The 14,397-nt window shown below is 36.9% G+C and overlaps 1 protein-coding gene across 5 annotated transcripts in view; it reads left to right on the forward strand.

Moving 5' to 3' along the window:
- Nucleotides 1–14,397, forward strand: part of DPP10 (dipeptidyl peptidase like 10) — a gene marked incomplete at both ends in the record, with an annotated part of 1,290,793 nt that overhangs the window by 769,390 nt on the left and 507,006 nt on the right. For all 5 annotated transcript variants that reach the window (XM_082658735.1, XM_082658736.1, XM_082658734.1 and 2 more), the window contains one exon: nt 4,194–4,308. In XM_082658735.1, coding sequence (XP_082514861.1) covers nt 4,194–4,308 — 115 coding nt within the window. The remainder of the gene's footprint in view (nt 1–4,193; nt 4,309–14,397) is intronic.

The raw sequence follows: 14,397 nt of genomic DNA on the forward strand, positions 1-14,397 counted from the left end.
GTGCTGCCTCCAAAGCATTCAGACGATGACATTGCAAGGTCAGGCTGCTGCCCAGCACAAACCTGTCCTGTGGGCCTGGCGTGTATGTTTTCAGGTGTTGGCTAGGAGGAAGTCATTGAAAAGCAGAGCCAATTAGAACCACTTCCAGCAACAATAGAAATTACTGAGGTTGTCGAAGAAGAAGATAAACTGAAGAACGGCAACTGTATTTTGGGATCCAAGCATCAGATAAATGAAGCTAAAAATAATTGCAATCAAATTTATCTATAGCAAGTAGTTCCTTTTTTTAAAATTACTATTGATGTGTATTTAACTAATGACACTGTAGCTCTGTACCATTTCAGGTACCATTTATACCACTTAATTAACTGGGTAACTGTTTTCTAAGCACCTATTAAGAGGACTAGAATTTGTTCAGTGGTCTAAGGAATATAAAGTTATCTAAGATGTGCTCCTTACCTTAAGGAGATAACTTTGACAGGGATATGATGGCTGTTTATACATGGCTTTAAGCATTACCATCACCACCATCGTCATCATTATCATCAGAACTACTATCATTCATTCATTCATTTGTTTATTATCTATAGCATACCTAGTATGTGCCAAACACTGTTCAAAATGCTAGGGATGTAGCAGAGAACAAGATGATCTAGGTTACTGACATCACAAAGCTTCTATTCTGGAGAGCTGAGACTGACAAAATGAACATTTAAACAACTTAATTTATATTATTATAGATATATGATTTACTAGGACATAATATACTCAAAAATGATAATGATATGAAGAAAAATAAAGCTAATTGAAGAAATAGAAGTGGATGTAGAATGTTATTTTGTAGAGGGTGGCCAGGCAAGGCCTCTCAAAGGAAGGAACATTTGAGATTGAGACCTGAAGTGATGAGAGAGAAAGAGTGACATGTGCAAGTGTACTGAGGAAGCACATTCCAAGCCGTTCACTTAGTGTGAACTGTCTTATTGTACATTTAAGTGAGAGCTTTGTTTGAATAATTTGTTTTAACCCTTGTTACATTTAAAAATAATTATTGTTATTATTCCAGTTGTTCAGCTAAAAAAGAAGCCTGAGGCTTAGGAAATTGTAGAGGCATGTTGTTTGCAATCTCATAGCTGTTAAGTAGCAGAGTTGGTCTCAAAGGCATTTTAGTACAAGGCATTTTAGGCATTTTTTTTTTCAGAAGGAAAATTATATCTGGCTTGCATAATTGGGGGAAATTTTCAAGAGAAGAGACATTTGAGCAGGATGTTGAATGATTGACAATGTCTGTACCTGGATGCATATGAAACGAATTGGAGAAAAAAACTGGGAGTGGAATGGTTGGGTGAAGTTTGAAGCATCTGAGGCATATGTTGGAAATGGTAATCAGAGCAGTATAGGGTTCTTCCTCAAAAAAAAAAAAAAGATCAAGTTAGATGAAAAGACTGGAGCTTGGCTATAGACCATTGTTATTCTAGACTCACACATTTGCACTTAATTCTTTAGATAATGTAGAGACATTAAAGGACTTTGTGAATAAAGTGATGTAAGTGAAACCGTGCTTTAGAAATATTATAATGGTAATGGAATTTAAGATGGATGGAAAGGAGGGAATTATAGTAAGAGTTCATTAAGTCTGCAGTTCCTAAAACAGGGACTTGTAGATGCTTTTGATATTGATGGGTCATTTTTAGAGGAGCCAGACATTCTTATGAGCATCACTTTATGAACAGAAAAGTATTTTGTACTCAAACATGTTTTACCATTTTTAAAAATGGTATATTTTTTCTAGTCTGCCATTCCTGGGAAAATATGAGTTTATTTGAAAGCATTACAAACTTCAGAAGAGCTTTTATAAAATTGTGAATTTTCTCAGATAAAAGGTATTAAAGTACAACTATTATTATGTAGGGGTTCAAATCATTCCTTGATTCATTGGCTTATTGATTGATTCAAGAAATGTCTCCTTTTAGAATAGCATATTATAGTGTGTGAGTGTGGTTTCTGAAGCTAGACTTTTATGGATTGGACCTTGAGATATCCCACTTATTAGCAGTAAGTGGTTTGTTATTTATCTCTGTAAATCCCATGTTTCTCATCTGCAGATTTGTCAAAATAATAGTAATCTCACCTAATTCTCATGAGGATTTTGTGAGATTGTGAATATAAAGTACTCAGTACAATACGAGACACATAATAAGGTATCTATTATTGCTGTTAGACAATGCTTGGTAGGCATTGCATAGTTACATATTCAAAAACTGAAAAACACACTCTGAACACATTTGTCTAATAATTTGCCTTGTGTTCCAGTGACAGTGAATCAAGATCAGAGTCAGTAGATTTAAAATTATCATTTCCCCTTGATTCCTTTACTGGACTGAGAAGTCAGTTATAATTGCTTACAATTATTCTCTTTCCTTTTTCTTCCCTCCCTTTGAGTTAATAAATATGAAAGTGTTTATGATTCTTGGTCCAGATACTCACTTCCTATTGTTTGTTGCCCTTCTTTCATTATCTCTTAGTTCTTGAGATGAGTGTTTCACAACTTTTTGCCCAGCATAGGCATCTACGTGTAGCATTGCCTCTCTAATCTATCATTCTGGCTTCTGAGTAGTCTTAAATAGAGCCTTAATATGGAGCATAACTGGTCATCACACCACACAGATTCTGACAAAGAAATTGCCCAGGGAACCTGCAGTCACGTTGCATTCCAGAAAAGGGTTTATGGTCTTAAGACAACTATTGCTTTTCTTGATGTTGTTACTGAAACGCTGATGATTTGCTAATCTACTGTTTGGATTTATGTGGACTAAGTTTATGAATGGAAATTCTAACCAAAATTCAGAAGGAATAGAGGTATTGGACAATAAGCATTAATAAGCATGAACATGAGGTATGGAGTGAGCCATTTTAGAAAAAAGATTGGAATTGATTTCTGCCGGATTTGGTTCATCAGAGTGTAAAACCTAAAGCTACTGATCTGAGAAGGGGAAAAACAAACAGTAACAAAATACCTCCTATACGTGGTTTCTTCTTGCATTTATTTAGGACCTAATTCTTTAAGTCCAAAGAGTTTATCGCAGAACTGAATGCCACTATCCCTATATGAAAATTGGCTTCAGTGCTTTAAACTGTGAGTCACAATAAGCCATTTATAGCTTATCAAACGTTTGCTATTTTACTTATTTTTGTTTAAAGGAAGACTGTGGCTTCTTGGGTGATTTGTGCAAATACAGTGAACTGGAAACCTTTACGTTTTGTTTCATTTGTCCCCAAATCATTTGACTATTTCTGAATAAAGAAGGCTCTATTAGGACTGGAGGAAAAGAGGCTGGGGATTGGGACAGGAAGAAAGAAACAAGAAGCTTAGTGTTTTATAAACTTTATTATAAAGAAAATCTGGCGTTTATTTCAAACTAGTGTGGTCTGTGCTTTACTTTGGTGAATGATGCTCATATATTTCTAGTCAGTAGAATAGAACACAGATCATCTGAAAAATGAAAAGCTTTACTATATGTATTGTAAGAAATGCTCAAGTTTATCCTACCCCATCAGTCATACCTCCTTGCCAATATCATGCATGCTGCCCAGGGAGAGGATGTCGTAAACCATTGATATAGAAGCGCTCATTTAATTTAGTTACTACATTCTGTTGATATTTATGAGTGGTAGGGGAACTGTTTAAAAAAAGGACCTTTTGAGTTGACAAATGTGCACTGCTCTGCAGTGAGGGGGCATTTTGAATAATTTTCCCATCACTAATCTCTTTTCCCCTTACCAGTTAGAAAAGTAGTCTATAGTGCTTCAGGAATATTAATATTTAAATCTTTATTTTAGGTTCCATTGTAGCAAGAAAAAATGTAAATGGGCACACTTTATTTACATAATTATTTTGCAGAGTATTTTGGCTATCATCCTAGTGTTTATATTCAATGTATTTTAATGCCATCCACATTTTAGACAACAGGCATAAACCTTTGCTGCTTTATCTGTTGGAGAAATAAGATTGCCCCCCAAAAGATAGCCATTTATAATATATGCACCTTTGAATAATTAAATGAGCTACCAAAGAGGAAGAGGATTCTAATCAGCTTTCAATGTGATTCTTCCATGCACTGAATCATTCCTTTATGAGTACATTTCTCTTGGAGCATGTATAATTATGAAACTTCTTTTTTTTTCTATCTCGGTAGGAACTGGGAAGTAACAGCCCTCCACAGAGAAACTGGAAGGGAATTGCTATTGCCCTGCTGGTGATTTTAGTTGTATGCTCACTCATCACTATGTCAGTCATCCTCTTAACCCCAGGTAATCTGTCTTTATTACTCTCTTATGATGGTATTGTGGATGATAATTTCACATTCAAATGCCTTAATAGGGTAGTCACATGTGGTATCTTAGAACACATTAGCATTGGTTGGAATAAAAAAATGAATAACCAGACATTTCGCAAATGGCACAGTCATTTTGTGGTTTAAATACCATGCAAGATAGTTGGGGGAAGCTGAAATGTAAAATATATATATTGAGAATGCCAAGGAAATCTTTGGTCTCCAGTGCTGTTTAGAGACTTGTTATGTTTGTCAATTTAATAAATGCGGAACACATTTGACTTTTATTGTGGGTGGAGATGAGGGAGTGGAGTCTGGAAGTTTCCATATATAGGAGACAGCCCAACTATAATGACAGTGGTAAGGGAGGATTTGACAGACAAAGAGGATTAGATCAAAAGAAAATGAGCTAAGCCTCTAAATAAGACACTTCCACTTTCTCTCGTCTTTCTCTGTAGTTTATACATTCCCAGTTTCTCTCTGTCTAAAGACCCTCTCCAGTTTGCTCTTGCACTACTCTTTAAATTGTGTCCTTTATGTTAAATAGTTGAAAACTACTATATAACTTATCAGTAGGTTTAATTGTTCTCTGGGGTTTATTTCAGTACTCAGAAGTTTTACTACTCTTTGGTAGGTGATAACACAGAAGGCAGAGAAAGGCTGCTCACATTTTAAACTCCCAAACTGCCTTCCAGGAACAAAAAAGTTTGTCATGCTAGTACAACCCACCCAACTAGCTTGCTCAAAAACTGATCACCATATATGGCGGTGAAAAAAATGGTCGTTTCTGTGATAGGATTGAGCTAGTCCCCAGATCAACTCATATGCCTGTTGTTAAAGGCTATAAATTTATAACTTCAGTTCCTGCCCCAGTTTTGTTATTTACAAGCCCCTTAAACATGCTGAATTTATTTCCTCATGTACAACATTTGATTAACAAAAGCTCTCTTTCACAGAGTCATTCAGTCAACTAATTATGGTGGCTAATTATACAAATTGCAGTATCAGGTGTTCCAATATGGTACTTTGTGACATATACCATCTTGGTAAAAACGTTGGCTTTGAAATGTATAGATTCCCAAAAATATAGTTTGTAGTTGTTATTTCACATATGAAGAGATTGAGAAAGAAATTAAAGGAGTCAGGAGAGAGGAAACCGAAGAGGAGACTTTAAAAAAAAAAAAAGAAAGAAAAAATTTCTCTTATAAGAGGTGGCTTATCCATCATTCTCTCAGGAACTGTCTCTTAACAGCGTCATTTGCACATCTGCAGTACAGTGTAATTGAGCAATGTGATGGCTGTGAGTTGCTGCCGATTGCCAAGAATCTTTGTTAAAGGAAGATGAGCTTATGTTCAGCATAGTGTTTCACTTAAACGTAGGAATTTTGACATAATTCTTAAAAAAATGAATGACATGGCTTCACTGCTTCTATTGATGAGTATCAGCCAGATGGAAGAAATTAGTATCATAGAATACCTATGTGTTTCTCTTGAACTTTCTTCCATCTGGTTCTAGTATCCTTGTCCCAGTGATTCAGTTTCTCAGGTTTTCTTGTTAACTCTCTGAGGCCATAGTGATACCTTGGTGTCTTTGGGAGTTTGGTATAACAAAGATCTTGGTCACTTAGTAAATTAAACCACCTCTACCCAACCCTTACCAAGTTGCCCCAGTAATAAAAACACAGGATAGTTGCATTCATTTTGTCATGCACTTATTCATTTATTAAAAGAAGGATTTAAGCAAGATACACCTTGGTTTGAGTTATGGCTCTCACGGAACTAGTTTTGTGAAGCTGGCTAATAATTTCACCTTGTCTTCACTCATCTGTATTATGGACGCAACTCATAGTGCCAACTTTACAGTGTTGTTACCGACCCGGGTTCTTGGCCTCTTTAATCAATAGAAATTGATAAGAGGCCAGACAAGAAATTCAGGCAAGGCTTTATTGGGGCCCCTGCTGTATCGGGGGGAGCGAGAACAAACAACAGGTTTCCTTGCTCGCCCCCTGAGGGGGGGCGAGCTGGATCCTTATGTGGGGTGAGGGTAGGGGTGTGTCCAGGGGTCAGGCTGGAGGGGGGGCCTTAGGTGGTTTGCCTACCCCTTTGGTGGTGTTGTGTGCAGGAGGCATGCACAGTACCCTCCTTTTGCTCCTGGCTCTTCAGAAGTGACAGTTGGGATTTTTTTGGTATTTTTGTATCTTGTTGTCCATAATTTGCCCCAACTGGGAATGCACGCAGTTATTTTTAGTCCTTTATAGTTTCTTTGTATTTTGTTGCTCAGGAAGACGTCTGTCCAGGTGCAAGCGCTGCAGCAAAGTGTCCCAGGTCCCAGCCTGTCTCAGTGTTACTGTGAAGGATAAATGAGATAATAAAATTGAGGTGTTTAGTACAGTCTGTAGAACTGCTGCTGGCATTCCTCTTATTATTTTTATTATTAAGTACTTATTGACCACCAGACACAATGCCAAACACTGTTGCATGAGGGAGATTTCTAAGAAAAAGTATAAAGTCTTTCAGGAATATAGATCTTCTGTGATTTCAATTTTAAATTATAGCAGGTGGAAAAATACTAAATATTTAATCTGGCATCAGTCTTTCAGTGGTCTGTTCATTCATTTATTCATACATCAATAGATAATTATGGAGTACAACTTTCTAGGTACTATCATAGTTGGCCTCACTATCTCCTGCTTTATATCTATCACTTCCAATCTCCTTCTTCCCCAGCTACACAAGCACACAACAACCACATATCCCAACCCAAAGAGTTAATTTCATATGAAAGTAATCACACACAAATGGAAGTGCAATTATTATTTAGATTTATAATTTAGTGCTTGTTTTACATACCACATGTTCATATGTCTTTAGATTTCACTGTTATTTTTGGCAGGGATGTTATGAAATGAAAAATAAAAGTCAGTATGCTGGAGTGGAAAAAGTATTGTTACAGAAAACAAACAACTTGTGTTCTACACTCTCTGTTTGTAAACTCAGCGTCACCAGGGGTTGGAAGATGATATAAATTGATGAAGTGGACATAGGTAATGATGCTGGTTTAGGAATTCGCTTGAGTTATGAACGAGCAAATACCAGCCTGGTGGGGCCTCCATGGTGGGCTCAAATCAAACAGCAGAGTAAAATATAAGCTCAGAAGACTTACAGTTTGTGGCCTGAGTCCTAAGCCTAGAAGTACTCTTAGAAGTTATCTAGTCTTGCCTCCCTCGTTAGACAGGAAAAAAAAAAAATACAACTGAGTTTGTTTAACCTCTGGTTCTGAGGGCTAGAATGTGCATCGAGACCATTAGTGTGGCCTTTTGATTTAGCACATGTGTGCCTGTCTGTGGTCAGACTCTGGTGCTCTGATTACACGGAGCCTTCCTCTTCTTACCCTCAGCAGTGCTAGAACAGACCCGCAAGGGAAAACCTCCAGCTGAGGGAATAACATGCAACAACCCCCTCTAATCTTTCCTTTGTTCACAAGTATGTCTCCAAGGCCCAGCTTTCTAGGTAAAGCCAGTCAGACGGATGGAAACTTTCAACCAGGAAGGGGAATCCATGACAGGAAGGGAAACTTCTGATTCTGAAATTACTCAGCAAGATACTTGACCTTTTAGGATAAAGAGCTGACTCTAGAACAATCCTTCCAGTAAGTGTTGGGGTCAGAAATTCAACACCTTTATAGCTACAGTAAGTCCCCTACATACGGACCTTCAAGTTGCAAACTTTCAAAGATTCCAATATGCATGCATTCACATGTCTAATCATGTAAGTTAGTTCACGTGTCCGGCGTACATTGCCATGTGCAGCTTGCCCTCTGTCTCCTACTGCTGATGACCCTTCAGCTCTACCATCTCCCACCTCCTCTCCCTCCTCCTGTCAGTAACTCTTCTTGCCTGTTCACGCAATGCCAGCCCTGACAGCTGTTGTACTGTACTACTGTACTTTTCAAGGTACTGTACTGTAAGATTAAAAATGTTTTCTTTATTTTTTGTGTTTGTTTTTTATGTATTATTAGTGTGAAAAGTATTATAAACCTATTACATTATAGTACTACATAGCCGATTTGTTTAGTTGGGTACCTGGGCTAACTTTGTTGGACTTACGAACAAATTGGACTTATGAATGCGCTCTTGGGACGAAACTCGTTTGTATGTAGGGGATTTACAGTATACGACCTCGGATAAATCACTTACCTCCTTTGACCCCAAGCGTTTTGTTGAAGAAAAGGGCATCTTTGGTTTGCCAGAAACTGAAGTGATTTCTTGAAGTTCATTACAGCTCTGATATCTGTGACCTAATAAAACAACAACAGCAATAATGGTGGCTTGCTTAGTAACAAATATAGCAACAGACTAAATCTGGTGAGCTCTCTCACTAAGCCCCTTCTACCTTGAAAATATATTTAATTTTTTGGAGGAGGGTGGGTGACGGAGAAAGCATACAAGGAGTTATCTAGTCTAAGAAATGATTTAGGAACTGTTTTGCTCAAAATAGCATCACATTTTGCAGGTAAGTGCTAAGGAATGTAAGCCTATAACCAGAGAAACACATGTTCATTGTAATTTTGGTTTGATTGCAAATTTTATTACAGAAGTAATTTGACACAGGTGTCTTAATTTCCAAGGTTGTCAGCAACTTCCGTGCCTTGTGAAAAGAAGTCCTAATTATTTTTGAAGAGTAGGTTAACAGTTCAAGTATTTCTTTAATAAGTAACTATTTCTGAAAGAAAATTTTCTTTTCAGATAAAAGGACACTTATTCAGATGTATTGATCCAGCCCACATATTTGTTGTTGTTGTTATTTGTATTTAAGTCATTTAAAGAAAAAAGTGTATCCACATTTATTTTCAGAACAGGTAACAATAAGATCAATAATTATACTCTACAGGGCTTCCCTGGTGGCGCAGTGGTTGAGAGTACGCCTGCCTATGCAGGGGACACGGGTTCGTGCCCCGGTCCAGGAATATCCCACATGCCACGGAGCGGCTGGGCCTGTGAGCCATGGCCACTGAGCCTGCGCATCCGGAGCCTGTGCTCCGCAACAGGAGAGGCCATAACAGTGAGAGGCCCGAGTACTGCAAAAAAAAAAATTATACTCTACAAATATATGGGTGTACATTCATGCTTAAAGCTCTGGAAACCAGTTTTAGGTAGCTATGCATTTACTCCGCAGTCTCATATTTATATTTAATATGCAGAATGACAGTGAACATGGTTAGGAAACATTTCACACAGAATACAGTTACCCATTTTGACTTGTTTGGAAAATAGAGAAGCGTATTTTATGAGTTAGAATGTATTTGGTAGAGGATATTCATCAAGCTCTTAAGTTTGATTGCCATGTTGAAATAACCACCTATGGACTGCGTATATTCCACCAGTACTTCAGCAGCACTGGCCTGTTGCCCTTTGATTAACGTCTGTAATCAGTCAGTGTCAAAACAAAGTCTTCAGGTTAATTTACTCTCATGGTTGACTAAAGACAACATTGTAAGGCACTGAAATTGTGTCTTCATCGTTAGCTCTAGCTCTTGCTTTTAGGCAATTTTTTATTCCTTTAGTGCCTTCTGTAGGTGAGCATTTGGGTTGATCGTCACAGTTTTATCAGAGTATAAAAGAAGTCAAGCACTCAGGTATAAGATACCAGAACTCTGCTTGATCTCAGTTAAACAATAATTTAATAAGGATTGTCCACTTCCACTATATAAATGTCTGTATTTTCCCTTAGAGATGTATCTCTAATAGTAAGACGTTTACAGTAGATTCAGATTCCATTTTGGAAAATAATTTACAGAGGTTGAGATTGCCACTGTGATGCTGATGATTAGTTAAATCTTTAATGTCAGATGAGGATTTGATCCATGAAGTTAGGCTCACGTAGTTCATTTGAGCCAAAATTTAGAACCAAGGAAATAGAGAGAACCTGAGAAATTTGTGCAATCCTATCCTGAAAAATAAACAAAACAAAAACTGAAAGTTAACATTTAAGAATGTGTGCCTTTCTTTGAAGAAATACCAATTTACAGATATTTTCCAAAGGGAGTGAACAATCATCTTATTTATTCTCATAACACATAAATTTAAAGAAAGTAGAGTAGTTTTCTAGATAATACGTCTAAGGCCAGCAGAATTGGGATGACTTTAGGTACCTAGTTTGTGGACAGTGTACAGCAGATAGAGTGATTAAATTGACAGCAGATAGAGTGATTAAATTGACCTTTGTATCAGTCTGACTTGAATTCATCACTTTGCCTTGATATGTCCCTGCAAATATGACTTTGAGGCAAAGAATTCTCTCTTAACTATTGTCTTAGACACCAGATTTATTATTTATTTAACATCTTTATTGGAGTATAATTGCTTTACAATGTTGTGTTAGTTTCTGCTGTATAACAAAGTGAATCAGCTATAGGCATACGTATATCATCCCCATATCCCCTCCCTCTTGTGTCTCCCTCCCAGCCTCCTTATCCCACCCCTCTAGGTGGTAGCAAAACACCAAGCTGATCTCCCTGTGCTATGCAGCTGCTTCCCACTAGCTATCTAGTTTACATTCGGTAGTGTATATATGTCAGTGTTACTCTCTCACTTCGTCCCAGCTTACCTTTCCCCCCTCCGTGTCCTCAAGTCCATTCTCAACGTCTGTGTCTTTATTCCTGTCCTGCCCCTAGGTTCATCAGAATCATTTTTAAAAAAATTTTTTTAGATTCCATATATATGTGTTAGCATACAGTATTTGTTTTTCTCTTTCAGACTTACTTCACTCTGTATGACAGACTCTAGGTCCACCCACTTTAAGATAAATAACTCAATTTCATTTCTTTTTATGGCTGAGTAATATTCCACTGTATACATGTGCCACATCTTCTTTATCCATCCATCTCTCGATGGATACTTAGGTTGCTTCCATGTCCTGGCTGTTGTAAATAGAGCTGCAATGAACAATGTGGTACATGAGTCTTGTTGAATTATGGTTTTCTCAGGGTGTATGCCCAGTAGTGGGATTGCTGGGTCGTATGGTAGTTCTATTTGTAGTTTTTTAGGGAACCTCCATACTGTTCTCCATAGTGGCTGTATCAATTTACATTCCCATCAATAGTGCAAGAGGGTTCCCTTTTCTCCACACCCTCCCCAGGATTTATTGTTTGTAGATTTTTTGATGATGGCCATTCTGACCAGTGTGAGGTGATAACTCATTGTAGTTTAGGTTTGCATTTCTCTAACGATTAGTGATGTTGAGCATCCTTTCATGTGTTTGTTGGCAATCTGTATATTTTCTTTGGAGAAATGTCCATTTAGGTCTTCTGCCCATTTGTGGATTGGGTTGTTTGTTTTTTTGATATTGAGCTGCTTGTGTTGCTTGTATATTTTGGAGATTAATCCTTTATCGGTTGTTTTGTTTGCAAATAGTTTCTCCCATTCTGAGGGTTGTCTTTTCGTCTTCTGTATGGTTTCCTTTGCTGTGCAAAAGCTTTTAAGTTTCATTAGGTCCCATTTGTTTATTTTTGTTTTTATTTTCATTTCTCTAGGAGGTGGGTCCAAAAGGATCTTGCTGTGATTTATGTCATAGAGGGTTCTGCCTATGTTTTCCTCTAAGAGTTTTATAGTGTTTGGCCTTACATTTAGGTCTTTAATCCATTTTGAGTTTTTTTTGTGTATGGTGTTAGGAAGTGTTCTAATTACATTCTTTTTTTTTTTTTCTAATTTCATTCATTTACATGTAGCTGTCCAGTTTTCCCAGCACCACTTATTGAAGAGGCTGTCTTTCCTCCATTGTATACTCTTGCCTCCTTTATCAAAGATAAGGTGACCATATGTGCATGGGTTTATATCTGGGCTTTCTATCCTGCTCCCTTGATCTGTTTTTTGCCAGTACCATACTGTCTTGTTTACTGTAGCTTTTTAGTATAGTCTGAAGTCCAGGAGCCTGATTGAGAAACAGCTCCGTTTCTCTTTCTCAAGATTGCTTTGGCTATTTGGGGTCTTTTCTGTTTCCATATAAATTGTGAACTTTTTTGTTCTAGTTCTGTGAAAAATGCCAGTGGTAGTTTGATAGGGATTGCATTGACTCTGTAGATTGCTTTGGGTAGTAGAGTCATTTTTACAATGTTTATTCTTCCAATCCAAGAACATGGTATATCTCTCCATCTGTTTGTATCATCTTTAATTTCTTTCATCAGTGTCTTACAGTTTTCTGCATATAGGTCTTTTGTCTCCTTAGGTAGGTTTATTCCTAGGTATTTAATTCTTTTTGTTGCAGTGGTAAATGGGAGTGTTTCCTTAATTTCTCTTTCAGATTTTTCATCATTAGTGTATAGGAATGCCAGAGATTTCTGTGCATTAATTTTGCATCCTGCTACTCTACCAAATTCATTGATTAGTTCTAGTAGTTTTCTGGTAGCATCTTTAGGATTTTCTATGTATAGTATCATGTCATTTGCAAACAGTGACAGCTTTACTTCTTCTTTTCCAATTTGGATTCCTTTTATTTCTTTTTCTTCTCTGATTGCTGTGGTTCCAAAACTATGTTGAATAATAGCAGTGAGAGTGGGAAACCTTGTCTTGTTCCTGATCTTAGAGGAAATGGTTTCACTTTTTCACCATTGAGAGTGATGTTGGCTGTGAGTTTGTCATGTATGGCCTTTATTATGTTGAGGTAAGTTCCCTCTATGCCTACTTTCTGGGGAGTTTTTATTATAAATGGATGTTGAATTTTGTTGAAAGCTTTCTCTGCATCTATTGAGATTATCATATGGTTTTTATACTTCAGTTTGTTAATATGGTGTATCACATTGATTGATTTGCATATATTGAAGAATCCTTGCATTCCTGGGATAAACCCCATTTGAACATGGTATATGATCCTTTTAATGTGCTGTTGGATTCTGTTTGCTAGTATTTTGTTGAGGATTTTTGCATCTGTGTTCATCATAGATATTAGCCTGTATTTTCTTTTTCTGTGACATCTTTGTCTGGTTTTGGTATCAGGGTGATGGTGGCCTCGTAGAATGAGTTTGGGAGTGTTCCTTCCTCTGCTGTATTTTGGAAGTGTTTGAGAAGGACAGGTGTTACCTCTTCTCTAAATGTTTGATAGAATTCTTCTGTGAAGCCATCTGGTCCTGGGCTGTTGTTTGTTGTAAGATTTTAAATCACACTTTCAGTTTCAATGCTTGTGATTCGTTTGTTTATATTTTCTATTTCTTCCTGGTTCATTCATTGAAGGTTGTGCTTTTCTAAGAATTTGTCCATTTCTTCCAGGTTGTCCATTTTGTTGGCATATAGTTGCCTGTAGTAATCTCTATGATCCTTTTTTTTCTGCAGTGTCAGTTGTTACATCTCCTTTTTCAGTTCTAATTCTATAGATTTGAGTCTTCTCCCTTTTTTTCTTGATGAGTCTGGCTAATGTTTTATCAATTTTGTTTGTCTTCTCAGAATCAGCTTTTAATTTTATTGATCCTTGCTATCATTTCGTTCATTTCTTTTTCATTTATTTCTGATCTGATCTCTATGTTTTCTTTCCTTCTGCGAACTTTGGGAATTTTTTTGTTCTTCTTTCTCTAATTGCTTTAGGTGTTAACGTTGAGTTGTTTAGTTGAGATTTTTCTTGTTTCTTGATGTAGGATTGTATTGCTATAAACTTCCCTCTTAGAACTGCTTTTGGTGCATACCATAGGTTTGTTTCTAGGTATTTTTTGGTTTCCTCTTTGATTTCTTCAGTGATCTCTTGGTTATTTAGTAGTGTATTTTTTAGCCTCCATGTGTTTGTAATTTTTTTTTTCCTGTAATTGATATCTAGTCTCATAGCATTGTGGTTGGAAAAGACACTTGATATGATTTCAGTTTTGTTAAATTAACCAAGTCTTGATTTGTGACCAAAATATGGTCTATCCTGGGGAATGTTCTTTGAGCTCTTGAGAAGAAAGTGTATTCTGTAGTTTTTGGATGGAGTGTCCTATAAATATCAATTAAGTCCATCTTGTTTATTGTGTCACTTAAAGCTTCTGTTTGCTTATTTATTTTCATTTTGGATGATGTGTCCATTGGTGAAAGTGGGGTGTTAAAGT

Source organism: Grampus griseus, assembly GCF_964374135.1.
Source record: "Grampus griseus genome assembly, chromosome: 7".
NCBI lineage: Eukaryota > Metazoa > Chordata > Mammalia > Artiodactyla > Delphinidae > Grampus > Grampus griseus.